The 19,372-nt window shown below is 37.8% G+C and overlaps 1 protein-coding gene across 4 annotated transcripts in view; it reads left to right on the top strand.

Moving 5' to 3' along the window:
* col18a1a (collagen type XVIII alpha 1 chain a) overlaps positions 1 to 19,372 on the top strand; it is an 86,891-nt gene that overhangs the window by 28,101 nt on the left and 39,418 nt on the right. Inside the window, exon 1 of one of the 4 annotated variants that reach the window (XM_056265649.1) lies at positions 17,886 to 19,065. The exons of 1 other annotated variant lie outside the window; for it this stretch is intronic. In XM_056265649.1, coding sequence (XP_056121624.1) covers positions 18,027 to 19,065 — 1,039 coding nt within the window. In that variant the 5' untranslated portion in view covers positions 17,886 to 18,026. Of the gene's footprint in view, positions 1 to 17,885; positions 19,066 to 19,372 lie in introns of those variants that run through there. 2 more of the 4 variants (XM_056265650.1, XM_056265651.1) reach the window with 2 other exon arrangements.

Raw genomic sequence — 19,372 nt, 5'->3', positions numbered from 1 at the left:
CTGAACTTCTATTGATTAAAGCGCAGGGTGACGGGTTGCCAGAGATCACAAAAAGAGCAAAACAAGCCCCTTAAAAACGCAGTGTAGCCTATAAGCAGACATGGCAAAAATGTACCGGGGAACACATTTAAACATAACTAGTATTACTATCCTACAAAATTAAAAGGAAATAACTAATTTATCATGAATAGAATAGTTCAATATAAAATATTCAGATATTATAAACTGATTGATGAAGTAAAGCATAACATGAGATTGAAAAATTATTCAGAAACACTTTATTTAAAGTTTAATTGCACCTATGAGTTCTATTTAATATCAATCAGTTGGGGGCAGTTCATCTAAAAGTTGATGAGTGTGTTTTGTTTATATTTAGCTATCTAAATAGTTTACCAAAGAAATAATTTACCAAATAAGAGAAACAGAAAACAATGTGAAGTACTTTTCATTTCATCAAGTATTTGGGTTTATTTATTATACAAAGCCCTTTTTGTCGATTTTTCGAGAATAACTACATATATAAATAACTATATCGTGAAATATATCGTTACCGTGAAATAGGGGTGGGCGGTATGACCAAAATTCTATTTCACGGTATGACTCATTTTATTTCACGGTAACGATATATTTCACGATATAGATATTTATATATGTAGTTATTCTCGAAAAATCGACAAAAAGGGCTTTGTATAATAAATAAATCCAAATACTTCTGGCAAAGGCAAAACAAATTATAATAATTAAAACGATTAATTAAATATTGAAAATACTAATACCTCTAAGAGGTCCAACATTAGTATAAAGAAAAACAATGTGGATAGCATAGCTCACATAATTTAGTTTTGAGTTCATTTTGAGATCTGACCACAGTGGATTTTTTACACTTATTTTAATATGTTCCATGATGTTTGCTTATACTGTAAATAAAGTTTTTTTGCACAAAAAAAAAACAGTGCGTGGAGTATGTCAGAAACTGAATGCGCATCTGTATACTGTATCCAGTGTAGACAGCATCAGAGATTATAATGGGTTCTATTTGCTTTTGACGTGACGCTCACATCCAGTGTATGCAAATGTCCTGAATGCCAGTGGGCGGGGCCTATGATGCGATGATGTATAACTATTTGTCGATGTCTTGCTCTGGAGTCAGGCATATGCAAATGTATTTGCCCATGTCACAAAATCAGCCGATATCAAAACAAGCTGCTTTCTGAGCTTGATTAAATAAATGCTTTGTTTATAACGAGGAGGGTGTTTTAACATGTTGAAACATGTTTTAATGGTACAATAACCTCTTGTATGTCAAAAGATCAAGGCAACTTTGATTTCTCATGTCTTGACCCCTTTAAAATCTCATTGATAAGCTTTATCTGGATATCACTATAGATTTGACATGTCTGAGGGTACCTTAAACTCGCAAAGGTTTGCTCTTAGTGTTACAATTTGACGATAGGAAACTAATACCATAGCATTGCATATCAGTGTCACTGTTCGAGTCTGTATGAAGAATGGCCCATAAAGGGAAAAAGTGAAAAGGGGGAAGGGGCAAAGAACCCAATGGTTTCTACATGTTCTGTCCAACTGTGCAATGGTGTTTGAAAAGATCTCACACTGCGAGCCGCTCTAGTGTTTGTGGGAGGGCAGGGAGGACCCAGCTATTCACGCCATTTTCCACCTTTTCGTCACCCTGATGGCTGTCCTTTTGAAGGAGCTTTGTTCCCGAACCCCAGAGATGTCTGGAGAATGCTGGGTCGGTCCTTGTGAGAGATTCTTCTCTTCAGATGCTTTTTGAAGTGGAGTACCCTTTCATTCTTAAAGCCTTTACTTATCTGGAAATAAACGCAAAGGCAACAGATGATTTTAAGATAAACATAACCATTTCATGACATTCCCAGAAGAACAAACACATCCTGTCAGAATTACGAGGCATCCAATAAATGCAGCGGATGTAGTGTTTTCCGTCAAAGAAAAGAGTAGTGTTCAGATCAGAATTAGGATGCTTGTGTAGGTTTCCTTCTGCTGAAGCGTGTGCAGATGTTGTCGGGTGGCTCATGGCCCATTATGGCCTCTTCTCCAGATGTTAATCCATTCCAGGCGCCATCTCCGTTTCTCCTCTTCCGTCTGTGATCCACCTCATGCAGGAGGTGAGAGCGACAGAGGGATGGCAGTACTTTTAGGTGGGTGTGCGTGCAAGAGTCTGTGTTGAGACCTCCATTTATGACAGTGATTCACGACAGGTTTTGCTTCAGGATCAAGACTACACATTAGACAAGTGAAAACCCAATGCAAAAAAAAAAAAAAAAAAGATCATGCAAAAGTATGTTTTTGAAAGTTTCTTATGCTCATCAAGGTTGCATTTTTTTTTGATCAGCATCATTACTCCAGTCTTCAGTGTCACATGATCTTTCAGAAACTATTTTATTATTCTGATCAAGAAACATTTAGTATTATTATCAATGTTGAAAACCTTTGTGCTGCTTAATATTTTTGTCTAAACTGTAATAGATTTTTTGTTGAATAGAAAGTTCAAAAGAACACCATTTCAAAAATGGAAATCTTTTGTAACAATTTAGAAGTCTTTACTGTCACTTTTGATCAATGTAATGCATCCTTGCTGAATAATAATATTATTACTTTCTTTAAAAATATCTTGCTGAGTAGTGTACGTCCAAAAAATCCATGTTTGGCTTTCATAACATGGCATGCCATGTGACTTGTCCATGCTGGTATCTGTCTAACTTGGCTAACTTCTTTTATTAACAGATGAATTTGCCGGACAAATACCATAGAGCTTAAATAGATGTATGATTTTTGATTTCACAACCACATGATTTTGTTTTCATTTTGCTATCCTAACTATGCATGCTTATATTTTAGTTGCATTATTAAGTTTTTTTCCCCACTGCATGACTTGATGGCAACTGGTGTCACAGTGCATTACAGTGAGCAAATGTGTCATTGGTCAACCTCCTCCCTTCTCATAGGAGACACTGATTGTTTATGTCTCCTTTGGTGGCTTTGTCCTAATTCTCGATGCACAAATGACCATATTATTCCGGCAGACTGCTAAAATATGTTCAGTTATATAACTTGTTTGTTCCGAAACTTATCCTTTTTTTATTTGTTTGCAAGCCCCTTTGAGACCTTTTGTATTACATAAGGATATTGTTTTTGTTGTCTACCATTACTCACAGACTTTGTGGGAAGTTACTGAGTTGCAGGTCCACTTCTGCTTACCTCCCAAATTCTGTTTTGCCCTCTGCTGCCTCAAAAAAAAAACAAGATTTTCAAAGACCTTGCCAACAAACAGCTGTTGTCGACAAGCGTCCCCATCCCCCTGGTGCCTTTCAATAGAGCTTTAGGACAGCAGAGGGCTCTCTTTTCATGGAAACAGATTGATGGGCATTTTAAAGACTGACAGGTGTGGGTTTCTGTGTGGAGGTCAGTGAAGCTATTGTTGCAAATGAAGGAGGGCAAGACAGAGGCCACTGCTTGGTCACCAGTCATAACTTTTCTTTTCTTTTGAGATATTGATAAACTGATATATCAGTCAGGCAAATTAGTCAAGCCAATATTTAGTCATTTTGAGATTGTCGGCATATGCTTACATTTGTGTGTGTGTGTGAATAGTAAATGTGGTGTAAAGTAACTAATTTCACTGTAGCAATTTTGTATACATCTTATTTGCTATTATTAAATTATATGTAGTGTGAATTGAATTAAAGGGATAGTTCACTTTGAAATTAATTTTTGATATGTTTTAGCTTACCTCAAGGGCATCCAAGATGTAGGTGTCTTTGTTTCCGCAGTAGTTTCAATTTTGATATTTTTAGGTCAAACTGTTCTTGTCTGTCAGTCGTATAATGCAGGTCTATGGTCACCACCTCAAAGAGCATGCACAGAGAAGTCCAAATTAAACATGATTTAATGACTCGTAAATGTAAGTACACATTGATGGCCTAAGACACGAAACGAGCGGTTTGTGTGAGAAAACGAACAGTATTTATATCGTTTTTACCTCTTGTAACCACAGCCACGTCCAAGTGATCTAAGGGCGCGGGCGCTTCGGTCTGTGCGTTACAAGAGGTAAAAACGATATAAATACTGTTCGTTTTCTCACACAAACTGCTCGTTTCGTGTCTTAGGCCATCAATGTGTACTTATGAGTTTCGCGTAAGGGTGAAAAAGTTCCCCGCTTTAATTTTCAAGTTGGTCTCTTGAATTCACCATGCTGACCAACAGAAAAGCACCTGCATTCTATATGAGCTGTGCTTCAAACAATGCTACGCTTTTGACAAGAAACAATTTTATCGCAAAATTTAGCTGAAATAAGGTTGACCACGACCGTTACTTTTAAAAAATGCATTCGGTTTTGTTGCAACACGTACAGCTGTTTTTCAGTACAAGAATGTATTGTGTAAGTGCTCCCGAACGCATCTGATTGGGGTCAGGTGAACCCACAACCAACTTTATACACGGCTTCCTTAGCAATGCTTTTGAAAAAAATGTACTTTCGCATACCTAATCCAAATCTATGTCATCATTGCTCACTTGTGTAGACAAGTGTTGGCTTGAGCTCACTTAGGAAGGATGAGTAGTCATCTGTAAGTTTCAGCGTCAACAAAGCCTTTCCTCAGGCATGTTTGCTTTATCTGAGCCTCACCCTTTGCTCTCAGTTAATATGACCCGAGGAAGGATGGTTGGACGGGGACGACCACACCTTGTCCTTGACTTGGCCGTGTCAGAGGTTTGAAATCTTAGCACAGGTAAATAATTAGCCCAACCCCACTGTTGACAAGACACAGACGAGGCTTGTTCCTTCCAGACTTCCAGACGGGTCCCATGTCCAGCAATGCGTGCGGCCCGTCTGCTCTCCCTGTGCGAACCACGTCACACATGCACACACATGCTGTAACACAGCACTGAGCTTAAGCCCTGCTAATGATAGTGCTTCGATTGAGGTGTCCTCTGTAATGAGGTCAATGTGGGGAAGGCTGTACTCAGCACCCCCAAGAGCCCCATAATACCCAATAGGCTCAGCAGCGCACCCTAATGGTACTTTTGTAAAACGGATTTTTTCCCTCTCAGATTTCAGCCAATACTGTTCTGGGAAATCAGGTTTATTGTTGTAATGCTAATTAAAATGCCAAACCTCTTTTAAAAGTTGTAAACCTAACACATCCAAGAACTGTAATAGTGAACATATGCTTGAGGCTTTTGATGCCGCTTTGAGAAAAAGCCTCAGCGTGAGATTTGATCTCAGCGTTGTGTTTTCATGAGCTGTTTGCTTGAGATAAAGCTCTTCACGGTGATTCTGAGATCTAGCGAAACGTCTCCCAGGTGCATGACCATTTTAAAGTGGAAAAGACCACAGTGCTTTTGTTTATCTAGGGTGAAAACTGTGAGATTGTTTCCTCATTGTCACCTGCCCAGTGTACGCTTACTGATGCACGTACGTCTGATGTATATTGATGGTTAAAATCATAATCAGTTGCATTCTGTGAGTAAGAGCACACAGTTTATGCACTTTAGCAGTTTGAGTGGAAACAACATTGTTTAAAAGTTTGTGGGTATCCTAGCATCACCTAATTAGTATAATACTATATAAAACGCATTATAATCACTGGAAGGCTGTCTACAGTGGATACAGTATACAGATGCACGTTGTCAACGGGACAAATAGAAGAGTGAAAATAATGTTCGGTTTGACACGTCTAGTTTAAACAGCAGCTCGTTTGCATCTCTGTGAATTTACAAGGATCCCAGCATTAGGAACAAGTGGATGGTTTATTGTAATGGCGTCCGGATCACGTCAGGATTATATGTTTGTTTGGATGGTTTAGTTTTGTAAACGAGGCACAGTGTAATGGAGAGTTCGCAAAGAAACTTTTGTTGAAAGATGAAGCAGCCAACTCTATTGGATCATCATCTGACAGCAGCTGTATCACTCATCGTAAGTAAATGAGTAAAATGACTTCATACTATGTCTGTAAATGACGGTTTTATATGGATAATGTTTTCAAAACACTTACTCGCATGCAATAGCGAGTGGGAAGGACTGTACGTTTTGAATGCTTATATCTCCTAAATGTGAATTTTGTCATTATTTTGGAACACACCAGCTTATTCATAACCTTAAGGCTAACATATTCATACTAAAAGCTTAAAAACTTAAATTTGGATTTCAGGGGGCCTTTAAAGGAGATCATTTCAGACAGAGGGTCAGAATGAAGGTTGAAAATAGTTGTTGTTCCACATAAAATATATTTTTTGTAACATTTTAAGTGAACCTCATGGAAGTATTTGTTATATTTGTGGTATACACACCAATAAATAGCATGTATGGACCAAACATGCAGAAAATCTGAAGTCTGGCTACGTGAGACTAACACACCTGATACAGTCAGTAAAGTGATGTGCAATCAGCACATTATTGTAACCGTAATGTTATATGGGTCCCGAGTGTGTTGATATACACAAGATAAAAGGCAATAATGTCAACAGTCCTTCACTTTAAGTAGCAGATGAGGGACGCCCCTCTGTGTTTGTCTTTTTTTTTTCGGTTCTGTCCCTCTTGAATGAACTGTTTGAACCGCGGTGTTACAGAGAGCACAGCATCAGATGCTGACAAGTGTTATTAACAGCCCGAGCGTGTGTGTGTCTGCATGCGTGTTTGAACAGGTGTGTTTGGGGGGTGTTTTATACTTTAGCTGCACACGCTCGATCTCTCCTCAGGCTTGATCAGTATTAGATACAACTATAGCTTCAGTGATCAAACATGCTAAGACGTTATCTGGCCTTGTATGTACAGTAACAAGTGCATATTGTCACGGTGTAAATGCGTAATATTGGCGTAGCCTGTCAAACAAAAGGATTTCCCACCTCACACAGTAAAGGTGTACAGTATCAGATCTTTATATGTAACAAATGTTTTTAATTTTAAACCTATAAGAGCATATTTTATTTTAAAGATGTCACTCATGCTTTATTCTTAAGACACAATATTATGAACAATACTTTTATTTGCAGTATGTAAATTGCTTCATGTACATTATTTTCATTTTCAGGTTAACAGTCTATTATGAATGAACTTACATGAACAATGAACAACGTTATGTTTATAAATTAACATTAACCTAGAATAAATGCTGTAAAAATGCTCAATGTTCGTTCATGATACCTAACGCAATAACTAATGATAACGAATTAAACATTACTGTAAAATTCAGTATTCTTCAGATCTGTATGATAATTTTAATGCTAGTTTTTTTCCATTTGGATGAAGAGATCTCAATTATACAAGAGCTTACATTGTGTAAACCTCTCATCTTACAGCAGAGGGAGCCAGCCATGCTAAAAGATTGTCATGCTCACTGAAGTTTGTCCTTAGGGAACTTGGAAAGCATTCTCAGACATCTTTAAAACTTATTATTTGCAGCAATAAAAAATATATGCCCAGATGTAGCCATGTGAACATTTTCTGGCAATAGTTTGCTCAGGCATTTTAGTAATAAAGCCTGTTTTGTATCTGTTTGTTATATCTAGAAAAGTCAAAAGCTACATGTTACATCCAGATTTGGCCTGTTTTGATGTAGACTGCTGTATTTGACATCCATTGTTAGTATGGACTTTGTGAAGGATCTCCCGGGAATGCTACATTTTGATAATATGATGACATGAATGAGAGCGACTGTAGAGCGTGTCTGAGCAGGATAAAGACCCTCTGGGCTGCTCCCTTCATGAGGTTGTCTATGTTGCATGTGTTGTTTACCCAGCGTTCAGTACATGAATGAGGTCTGAAAGATGCTTGTCAAGAGGAGGCTCTTCTTATCTGCACTGCTGGGCCATGACACGTCCCTGACAGGGTCCTGAGAGATATTTTCCGTTGCAGAAATCAACCCTAACTAACTCCTTCCTGTCCAATTTCTCAATGGGAGACTTCTCTGCCGTTCAGAGCCGTGAAACAACTGTCTCTAACACTTGTTTCTGCCCAGACATGCTCCTCTAAGTCTCCTAAGCCTGACCTCATTCTGCAAACCTTCTAGCGTCTATATTGGAAGTCTGTTCTCATTTATGGAATCTTTGATGCTTGGTTTTACGTGAACTTCTGGCCTAGAGTTCAGTGTTATAATTCGACTGCTTTATTTCCCGTGGTGGAGCTGCAAGGATTTGGTTTCAGCAAGTCTGTAGATAACGTTGAAAAGTTATAAGGGAATTGCCCAGCTCTCCAAGCAGTTGTTTTCTGACAGATTTAGTGGAGTGTACTATAGAATTGGAAGTTTTACGATTTTAAAATAACATAAAACACAGCCCAGGGAAGTATAGGTGGCATTTACAATTTATGTTGGATGAGTTTAACCACTGATGAAATACATTCACTGGTTCTCTTCCAAATCCTGTGCAGAATTTTATAAGTGTGAAGACCGGACACAAAGTGAGAGAAATGTTAGTCATAATACAATTTTTATTTGTTCAAGTTTGTCATTTACATTAATAATATTGGTAAATATTTTATTTTTTACTTAAAAGTCATACTTGTTTTTTGACTCTTAAGTCGCATTTAAAAGCATACTTTTCAAAAGACGGAAGTTGGCTGTATGTCTTCAGTGTCACATGATCCTTCAGAAATCATTCTAATATGCAGATTTGCTGCTCAAGAAACATTTAGGCTATTATTATTATCAAAGTTGAAACCGGTTGTGTACATTTTTTTTTATTTTTTTTTATTTTTTTAGGATTCTTTGATGAATAGAAAGTAAAAAAAAAACAGCATTTATCTGAAATAGAAAGCTTTTATAACATTATACACTATTGGTCAAAAGCATTTTTTTTATTTTATACAGCAAATGTGCATCCAAAGTGACAGTAAAGACATTTATAATGTTACAAAATATTCTATTTCAAATAAATGCTGTTCTTTTGAACTTTCTAAATCATCAAAGAATGCTGAAAAAAACTGTACACAATGGTTTTCAACATTGATAATAATAGTACATTTTTCTTGAGCAGCAAATCAGCATGTTAGAATGATTTAGGATCATGTGACACTGAGTAATTTATAAGAGACTTCTTTTTAAAAACATTCAAAAATCGTACTGATCCCAAACTTTTGAACGGCAGTGTTATATTACTATATATTTATCAATATATATATATATATATATATATATATATATATATACACAAAAATCACCTATTATTCTTTTATTTTTTACTATATTATTTGTATATCATATTTTGTTTCTAATTTTACAATATTCATACATTAAGCATTACAAGTGACTTAAGTTGCAAAGTAATGTTTGGGGCCTGTTATTATTTATATTTTTGTCTATGAAACCTTAAGTGCCTTTAGGAACAATAAAACTGCAGAATCAATACAATTGAACACAGCTAGATGACTCACTAGAAGACTATCAGTGGAGCCACTGGAGATAGAATGAAACCAGGACCACCCTCCGCTCAGGAGATGCCCCTTAACTAAACTCATTACTTTTTGAAGCAGCCCCCTGAGTAAGCTCTGTCCCGGAGGAAGCAGTGTTTAGCATGTAAATGCTCTCCTGCGGCTCGCTTGCTGACAGAGAGCCAGAGAGGTCCAGACAAAAGCCTGCTGGTGTCATGAAGGCATGCCATGCATTCCGTGTCATTGTCACTGAGTCTTTGAAGTTTACGATGGGGTTTCCTTCTGTTCTCCTTTGTTTTGTTTTTTTGTCCTTTATTGGTGCTACACTTATGTACATGCACACAAAGCAAGAAAGGTGTTGGACATGGATTTTGTTGTGTACGTGCATTTTTGTTTCAGTTTGTAGTTGATTCAGGCTGAGGGTGTTTTTATTGTGCGAACTGCCTTTCCCGTCATTGGGTCTTGTACATTTGTTTTTTCAGGGTGACCTCGGTTTATGGAGTCCCAGTGCAGGGGTTACAACCCCTTTTAGTTGTAAAAACACATCATATGGATCTTCCATATGCTCCTTAGAGAGCTCAAACTGTAGGTCAGCACAGATCTTTCTATGCATATAGATGATGGGTAGCTTGAACTTCTATATCCATTTACACTTCCTTTTGTATTTACTTTGGGATAGTTCACCCCAAAATGAAAATACTTTCAAAATATTCTGACCCTATAATGTTGTTTTTAACCCATTTGACTTGACACCACCATGGCCAGCATTCATTTTCATTGAATGGACAAAAACAGCTTGAAAATTCTGCTAAAGTGATTTAATACTTAATGAAAATTCATTAAAATGTCTTGGAACACAAAATAAGTTATTTATCTTTTCTTGTTTTAAGGAAGAAAGTCATATAGGTTTGGAATGACATAATAAAGAATTTTCTTTTATTGGTGAACTTTTCCTTTAATTCAAGATTTTCTTAAATGAATGTATGTGTGTGTATTGTAATGAATGTTTGTATGTCTTTCAGGAGATTTTAACACACCTGCCAGGCTGTTGTTGAAGATAAGAACTTGTTTTTAAGTGACTTGCCTGGTTAAATAAAGGTTAACTAACTAACTAACTAATGTAATCATATTCAAATGCAGCTAAAGAAGAAATTGTTTAAATTCGGTCTGTCGAGTCCCACTGTCTTTCCTTCACAAAGGACTTATGTTGAAATGTCTACAGCTATTGTCAGCCTTAGTCCATATCAGATTCACTAATTTTGTTCTATGGTATAATGTTATATTGGATGTATGGTTCTCTGAAACAATGTATAGACGGGGGACCTGAAAGGTGAGGACAGATCAGAGGAAGCTACAATGCATAGAAAGTTCACTGGACACCGAGAGGGGCTATTGAGTGTCCTCTGGCTTTTTGGCAGGGGTCTGATTACACGCTCAATTGTCTTACTGACTGCAGCACTTTTCTGAAGCTTTAAGGCCAGGACACACCAAGCCGTCGGGCAGTTTTTGACCGTCGGTCTGCTCAGTTTTTTTCTGTGTGTTCCGCACCGCTGGCTCTAGTCAAACGCCGTCGGTGAGAGAGAGAGAACTCTGGCTGTTCAGCTTAGCGAACGAGGAGAATAAAAGCGAAAGTGATGAAAGCGAGCAAAGAAGTCAAGACGGTACAGACAGATGGCTGTTATAAGTTTACATCATCTTACCTGAGCAATCGAATGCACGAATATTTTCATAAGCCGAGTGGAATGAAGAAAGTGATCAGCGTGATTGATATTCAAAATGCTAAGCAAGCGCTTCTTTGATTACGGGTTGTATATTTGCAGCCCTAGTTTCGGGTTTCCTTTTTGAATGATGAAAATAGACTTGATACCTGCTGATATAGACAGATATTTACTTGCACGCAGGCACAGAACACACGTGCTAGCTGACAGTCACCTTTAGTCCTTTTAGTGTGTTCAAGAACAGCTTTATGGCAGAGAAGCAGGCGACGAGAGACAACAACACAGTCAGCTTTCGTCGCCGAAAAGATTAGCAAGCTTGTGTATCTGAACATTTGCAGGATTTATAGTTTTGCAAGCTCGTGTCTGAACGTATGTAGGGTTTAATGGACCTATGAAGTGGCATATGATGAAATGTTAGACTGGAAGGTGATGTGACCCTTTTTAAATTCTCCTGTAAGTGGTCCAATATGGTGTCCATTTAGGAGTGACCTTGCAATTAGAGGTTAAAGTGGGTCACATGTGCTCAGTTTGGCTTCTAAGCCACTTGGACGAAGTCTAAGATTGAAATGATGGGAGAAAGAGCGAGGTTACTCTAAATTGCAGCATGTGATCACTAGGTTTTCCCCTTTGGCTGGTGTTAAGAGGACATATTAATCTAATCTGTAATTTGTCGTTCAGTTTAATCTGATCTGAACCGGTCTTTTCCTTTAAGTAGGTGATCCATCTATAATGGTTCTGTTTTTTGCCTCTGTGTACTGCTCAACATTGCAAAGCTCAGGAGCCACAAAGCATGATTATTTTAGCCCATAACCACACCTCTTTTAAATCACAGTATTGGCAAATAATATTATGCTATGTTTTTTTTGTTGCTGTAAAACATTCTGTTGTTCCTTATCAGTAACACACACTAAAATAAATTATTTTGAGAGAGTTTACTTTGTAAGTCCCTCTGAAAGTATGTAAACATTATATTCAGGTGGGAGGGAGACTGTCTGCTTTGATGCTGTTTGACTATGTAATGACAAATCTCAGTGGGAAAAACCCAAAGAATATATTTAATCAAGTTTTGTTGTTCTGTCTGCTCCTGCTGATGCTGTAAACCTGTGTCACATCTGTTACTGCGTCATTATGGATCAAGGACACCTTGTTTGTACATCTCATAACTTCTGCTTTTGGCATGTCAGCTAAGAGGTTCAGACTCTCTCTGCATTTAAAAAGAAAGCCTGTGGACAGCGGAAACAGGATGCGATGCTGTTATTATCCCTATGCTCAAGTTAATTACATGCACTCAACAAGTTCCCTGTCACCTGTAAATATAGAAAGCTTTGTTCAAATTCACAAGATCCTTTCATTTATCTGACAATGTTTTCCTACTCACCTCAATGCAGTCCAAACCCTATATGATGTATTTTTCGACCTTATGTCATCTTGATTTTGCTGTATGCCTTCGAATTTAAAAGGTGACTGTTAAAGAATCTTTACTCTATCTATCTATCTATCTATCTATCTATCTATCTATCTATCTATCTATCTATCTATCTATCTATCTATCTATCTATCTATCTATCTATCTATCTATCTATCTATCTATCTATCTATCTATCTATCTATCTATCTATCTATCTATCTATCTATCTATCTATCTATCTATCTATCTATCTATCTATCTATCTATCTATCTTGTTACAGCTAATGGTTTAGTGGAAAACTTGATATATTTTTTCAGGATTCGTTGTTGAATAGAACATTTTAAAAGAACAGCATTTATTTCGAAATGGAAATCTTTGTAACATTATAAATGTCTTTGCTGCCACTTTGGATCAATTTAATGCTTCTTTGCTTAATAAAAGCAGTAATTTCTTTTAAATAACTGACCGATTCCAAACTTTTAAACAGCAGTGTACACTGTATAGTTTTCATCTATTTCAATTATTGCATTCATTTGGTAATTTAGTTGAAGATGCATATGAGGCCATGTAGATTTGATGAACACCATCCAAAAAATAAGGGATTAATGAAAACAACAATCTTTTTATTCAAACACACCCAAGGACATTACATGTCCAAGACACTTTTCTCATCAGTGAGAGGCAGGAAATGTCAGGAAAGCTCAGTTTCCTCATAGGAGTTTGCAGAGGAGTCTGACTGAAAACATACCGGTGTTGATGTTTTTTTTGTTGGCCCCCCATCCTTTCTGGCTGCACATCCCATATATCCTGAGCACCTCAAACTCCTCAGACTAACACGTGACACCTATTTTGGTGTTATTGTTGTATGATTAATATAAGTTTTACTCAAAACAAAGCTCAGATGCCAAACTTCCCAAATCATTAGGGTCCCTTGGCACAAGAATATCCCAGTTCAGTCATAAAAGGGAATGAGGGACTCCCCAAAAGAAAAACATCACAAGCATTTTTGTTCTGTAACGGCAAGGAGTAAAAGCTGCCTTATATTTTAAAATTCATGTTAAATCACATCCTGATGAGTGCAGCTTTCATCCACCAAACAAATCTTTTTAGCTGATGGCAGAGAACACGTTGGCCCTGAATGTGTGCCGAGAAAGGTCACGACTGCGAGGGAGTCACCGTGGAGAATTATAAACTAAGATTCCCACCCATGGATGACCTGAATCATGAGGTTTAGCATTAACCCTTATGTAAAAGCTAACAGCAGGACTTCAGCCAGTCATTGAATTGTTAGTTGCTTTGGTGATATATGTGACATTTTGGCTTGAGGTAATAAGAAGCATGTGTCGATGTCATGTTCTCATGACTGCTCGTGTTTCAGTGTCCTTGTGGGTAAAGCTGTGTTTGCAGTTCATTAAACTTGACTTCCTGTGTAATGAGAAGAAAAAAGAATGAAGTCAGTCATACTTCCTTTAACCTGCAGTGAACACCGGAGTCTAATCAACTTTATTGTACGGATTTCTTGCATGTAGGAATTGGCAGAATTCTATAATACATTTTTTTTGGTTACTTAATATCGATTTATTTTGGGAGGATTTTCTCCTCCAATCTTTAACAAAAACTCTGCTCTAAAACCAAGCTGCTGCTTATATAGGCAGCATTTTAAGAAATTGTGTGCACAATTCTCAATGTGACCTTTTCCCAAAACGTAAGCAGCATAATACCTTCTTTTGACCTAGTTCTAATGTAGCTTTGCTTGTATCCTTCTTGTAGAAGTCAATCCCATTATGCATAGCGACATGGTCAATACAAAAATCAAAGATGTTTCATACTTCCTATACATAGTAGGTGAAAAAAATAGTATAAAACAGTTGGCGAAGAGAACCCGGTGAGATTCTAAAGCGTACATCCAATGGACATTTTACTATCCCATGAGGCAATGGGGGAGGAGTTAGGAATGGCAATGCAACGACTCAACTGATGCTGTAGGTCACATGACAAAGCCAACATGGCGGATTCATACCATATACTGTAGAATGCACTTTTTAATGGTCAGGAAATTCGGTGTGTCTGATTTCGGTCACAGTAGAGTCTGTTTAAATTGTTCTAAATAAGGTTCCATTTCAGTTAGGACTCTATCTTAGAAGATAGATGTCTACATAGGCAGTAGACAACAAGGCTGCTCACTAGGTTTTGCCACAGAACCAATGAGAATTCTTCCAGCAGAGTCCACTTGAATTCTAAATGCTATGCTGAGTTAATGTTAGATTCGCTGTGTTCTTGAGGACTGTCTACTTCTGCTCAGCATTTGTTAATGTCATTCCCACACTCACTGTGGGCTGCCCCAGTGATTTTGGCTGTGCCTCTTGATGAATTATTCTGAGGGGTTGACTTCTCTATTGTGCCTCAAGGGGTTTGGCAGACGTTGTAGGTTTCTGAAATATCTGCATGCCTCATTGTGTCCTTTCACTGTTTAAGAAGAGAACTCTACAGTTTTCTTTGAGCCAAATCCCCTGGTTCAGCTTTTTATCCAGTTCACATGAAACCCCCAAAGAGTGATTATGCATCCTAGACTCATCTTACTATAAATTCAGCTCTGAGGATAATAAGAAAAACACAACACAACACAAGGCTTCATTGTATCTTTTGGCTTATACTGTTACTCTGAGGTGTCTGCACTGTCAAGGAGTGAAACTTTATTCATTAAGATTTTAGACTTTTTGAGTTTATTTTATTTATTTACTTTTCTCAACTTTTAACCAAAGTACTTCACAATACTAAAATTAGCTTTGTACTGTAAAAAATGTTTAAATCATTATTTTTCAGTGGATTGCTTTAAATTAAAAGCCAGACAAATAAATGACCAGTATTGGGTTTTATTTGTGTCTTTTTTGCTTTTTTGTTTTGTTTTTATTAATAGTTAATTGTCTTTTAAATTTTGTCAGTATTTAGTTATAAGCCGTGTTTCCACCAAAATTACCCGTAACAATTCGTCCTAGGAGCTTCTTCGTTTACATACCGTGAAGATTAGGCAAATTAGTCTGGTGACGTAGGACTGTGCACGACTTTCCAGTTCCCGCTGGATTTCGTCCTCCACATATAAGCTTAATAAAGCCTGAACCTCGTCATCTGTCGTATTTTTTAAACTCCATTGTTGATTTGAATAGCAAACAACTCTTACTGCACTTATGGCAACAGACTGTTCAAAATGGTGGTTGAAATAAAATACTGTGTGTAGTCAACCAATCAAAATGCTGCATGAACTCAACCAATCAGCGTGTTCAGCACCCAAGTCCAACCCCCGAAAGTTCCTGAACTTTGAAAAATTACTACCTTGTGAGCAGGGACTTTCTGAGGGGGAAATTTTTGTCCGGATTCGGAACTTCATTTAGACCCTGGTTCCTGCGGTCGAAACACTCCGAGTACCACCCCAAAGTCCTGGGGAAAGTTCCTGCGGTGGAAACGCGGGTAAATTGTAGTCCATTTGTTTCAGACTGAAGAACATTTTTTTTGACAATGTGCACTTAATGTTTTGTTATAGTTGTGTCTCCTGCAATTATAAAAACATATAGTAATTTTAAAAGTTGCTGTGTTCTGATTTCTTCATGCTATAGTAATAGTGACAGGGATTTGGAGACTATTTGGAATATAGCATCATGTGAATCTGCGATGGTATATTCACATACCTTATATACTGAAGAAATGGCGTAGACAGAGTTTACACTCACATTCAGAAATTTAGCATGTTGAAGTAAACATGACATTTTGAAAGTATAAGACAGAAATAGTATTTTCTTGTGAAACGTAATCCAGTAAATGTTTTATTTTTAACTTCAAAATCATATTTTACAGTATACTGAGTATATTGAGAGGGGCACAATGTCCACTGATGCATGTGTTCATATTTGTACATTTCTTCAGGAGAAATATTTGTAGTTTGACAGTGCTTATAGAGTGTCAGTTAGCATGTGGAGGGTCTCTGTCACCAGCTCTCGTAGGCTTGTCTGAACAAGTGCACAATATAACTCTGTAACTGAAGCACAGAACATGTGGTCGCCTCTGTCAAAGCTAATTGTAAGTTTAAACCAGAGAACAAGATTTGTATTGGGGGTTGGTTTAAGCCAATATGCTGGAATATGCCGCTTGTTCCAGCTCAAAGCTGGAATGTGGAATTGGCTTCTGTGTGAACTTCATCGACATAGTTATGAAATGATTTATGACGTCTCCTAAACAGGGAATATCAAGAAGAATAAAACGTTTAATGAAACAGTTGTTCTAACTAGGTAGCATAGTTTGGTCTTTATAGCATTTGTTAACTTTATTTAATAGAGTGATTGCATATTGATATTCCTCAGGCATTCTGATTATTAATATCAATAATCTTTTTATCTCTCGTAACATACAGACTCCATTCAATTTTTTATAATTGATCGCATTTATAATTTTCCTATACACTAATGTTCACAAGTTTGAGGTCGGTAATTTTTAACATGTTTTGAAAGAAGTCTCTTATGCTCATCAAGGCAAAAATACAGTACAAACAGTAATATTGTGAAATATTATTTCATTTTAAAATAACAGTTTTCTGTTTATATTTTAAAATCCGGTGATGGCAAAGCTGAAAGTCTTCAGTGTCACACAACCTTTCCTAATCATTCTAATATGCTGATTTGATGCTCAAGAAGCATTTCTGAATACAGCTTTGCTGCTTAATATTTTATGGAAACTGTGATAATTTTTTTCAGGATTGTTTGATTAATAGAAATTTTCATTTATTTAAAACAAATTTTGTTGTTGGAAAAGTTATTTTACTGTCTTTTTTGATCAATTTAATGCATGTGAACTAATTATTACCAAATTTCAACGGTACTGTTATGTTGCTTGGGATAACTCGCTGTAAAGTGTCCCTGATGCAACCTTTCATAAACTACCTAAATATCTATTTTTTTCATGCTTTGCAAGCACTAGTATTTCCTTCAGAAAATGACATTTTTTTTAAATTATAATAAAAAACAGCTTCAGCAAATGACAAAAAAACTATTTAAAGCATAAATGTCTGTATCTAAGAGGTGTTTTAAGCAGCTTGTTTCTGTGTAACAGGGGGTCTGTGGAATTTTTGTGCCCCTACAAAGGCTGTAAAAGTTGAAACAACTCTAAATTCCATCAGCGAGGGCATTTAGAAGCACCGGCGTATACAAAAGCACGCCTTGCAGGCATTTTTGGTAAGAATATCTATCATCAGAGACACTCTTTCACAAGGACAAAGGGGAGATGGGAGCTACGGGGGAGGAAAAGGTCCCAAGCTCGGCCAATGACGAAGCAGCCCCCTGCTCTCTTTTAAATATGTTACTCCTCCTCTAAACTTTTCCTGCCTGGCTTGTGGGCTGATTGTGGTGACTTTACGGTGAGCCAGGGACGAGTCTCTGTGTGTTTGGTGTGGATTACTGTAGAGGGCATGTCAGGATCCTGTTTGAATTGCTGAATTGACTGGAAGGGAAAATGATGCCTGAGCTGAGGTTTTGGCTGTGCCTCTTTATTTTGGTGTGTTTGAGCATACGCCACACACATGGCTGGCTCTGGAATTATAACTCGAATACGAAGGGCACACAGACACCGGCCTACCTGACAACCATAAGGCCCACATCCCGACCGAGGACAGAACAGACCAGGACAGCAGGTACAAGTGCTTCCGTAATTGAGGTGGAAACAGAGGTCAGTTACAATGGAGGTCATTTTGAGGGGGAATCAGAGTTCATATCCAGGTCCGGGTTGGGGGTTGAGTTTGAATCTGTAAATGGGTCTGAATTTGCTTCTGGATCTGGATCTGGATCTGGATCTTCTCAGTTTGAAAGACAGGATGCCTATGTTACGTCAACCAACGTTTCAGGTATTTCTAGTGAAAATGCTAGTTTGCATGTGGGAAACCTCAAGCTGGAGACCAAAGTGGACCAGATGGATGGACTTCAGAGCGTTAGTGACCCAGCATACAGTCAGTTTAATGAAAGTATTCTTGTTCAAAATGTTAGCACATATAATCATTTAAATGGGCGTAATTCTACTGAGCATGATGATTATGATAACTCGACATTGTATTCCTCCGAATACTCTGTCTCAGATAATCTACTAACCATTGAAAGTGAGTATTTTGTAGCTAGCATGCCAGTTGTCGAATCCTCTCGCTGCTTGCCAGTCGGTCCTGATTTGCCATTTTGCACCAGAACGAGAGTGGATAGTTTCATGGTGCCCAATTTTCTAAATCAAAGCAGCGTGGAGGAAGTTCAGGTGGTTTTAACCCAATGGGCATGGCTTTTGCGGTCAAACTGCCATCATAGTTTGGAATGGTTTTTCTGCCTGCTGTTGACACCGCGGTGCGGCCCGCCTGGACTGCCACCCCCACTGCCCTGTCGCAGTTTCTGCGAGGTCCTGCGTGACAGTTGCTGGACGCTCCTGGATGAGGGCCGCCTCCCCGTGGAGTGCCACTCTTTGCCTGAAGAGAAGCATGATGGGTATCGGTGCTTGTCAGTTAGTAACCAGAAAGGTAATGGACGGTTAGAATGCCATCTCTCTCAAAAAAAAAAGAAAGATGCATTTTCAACCAGTGCCACCTGTCTGTCTGTTTGTCATCCACCAGCTTTGGTGAGGGTTTGTCTGTAAGTGTTGTGTGGTCCTCACCAGTTGTAAGCACTCAAAGTCTCTGGGGAGATGTTTTAACGTATTCACTTTGCATGCTTGTCAAAACTGCATGGAAAGTGTGAAGGATGACTGCATGGCACTACTTAATCAAGTCTTTGCATGTTTATGTGTTTGTTTTTCAATTCACATGCGACTCTCAGTTCCCACGGTCT

The sequence above is a fragment of the Rhinichthys klamathensis genome, unplaced genomic scaffold (assembly GCF_029890125.1).
Source record: "Rhinichthys klamathensis goyatoka isolate OS25496 unplaced genomic scaffold, OSU_Roscu_1.1 h1tg000237l_1, whole genome shotgun sequence".
Classification (NCBI taxonomy): Eukaryota; Metazoa; Chordata; class Actinopteri; order Cypriniformes; family Leuciscidae; genus Rhinichthys; species Rhinichthys klamathensis.
The sequence above is the reverse complement of the archived record's forward strand: the minus strand, read 5'-3'. Positions and strand labels throughout refer to the sequence as shown.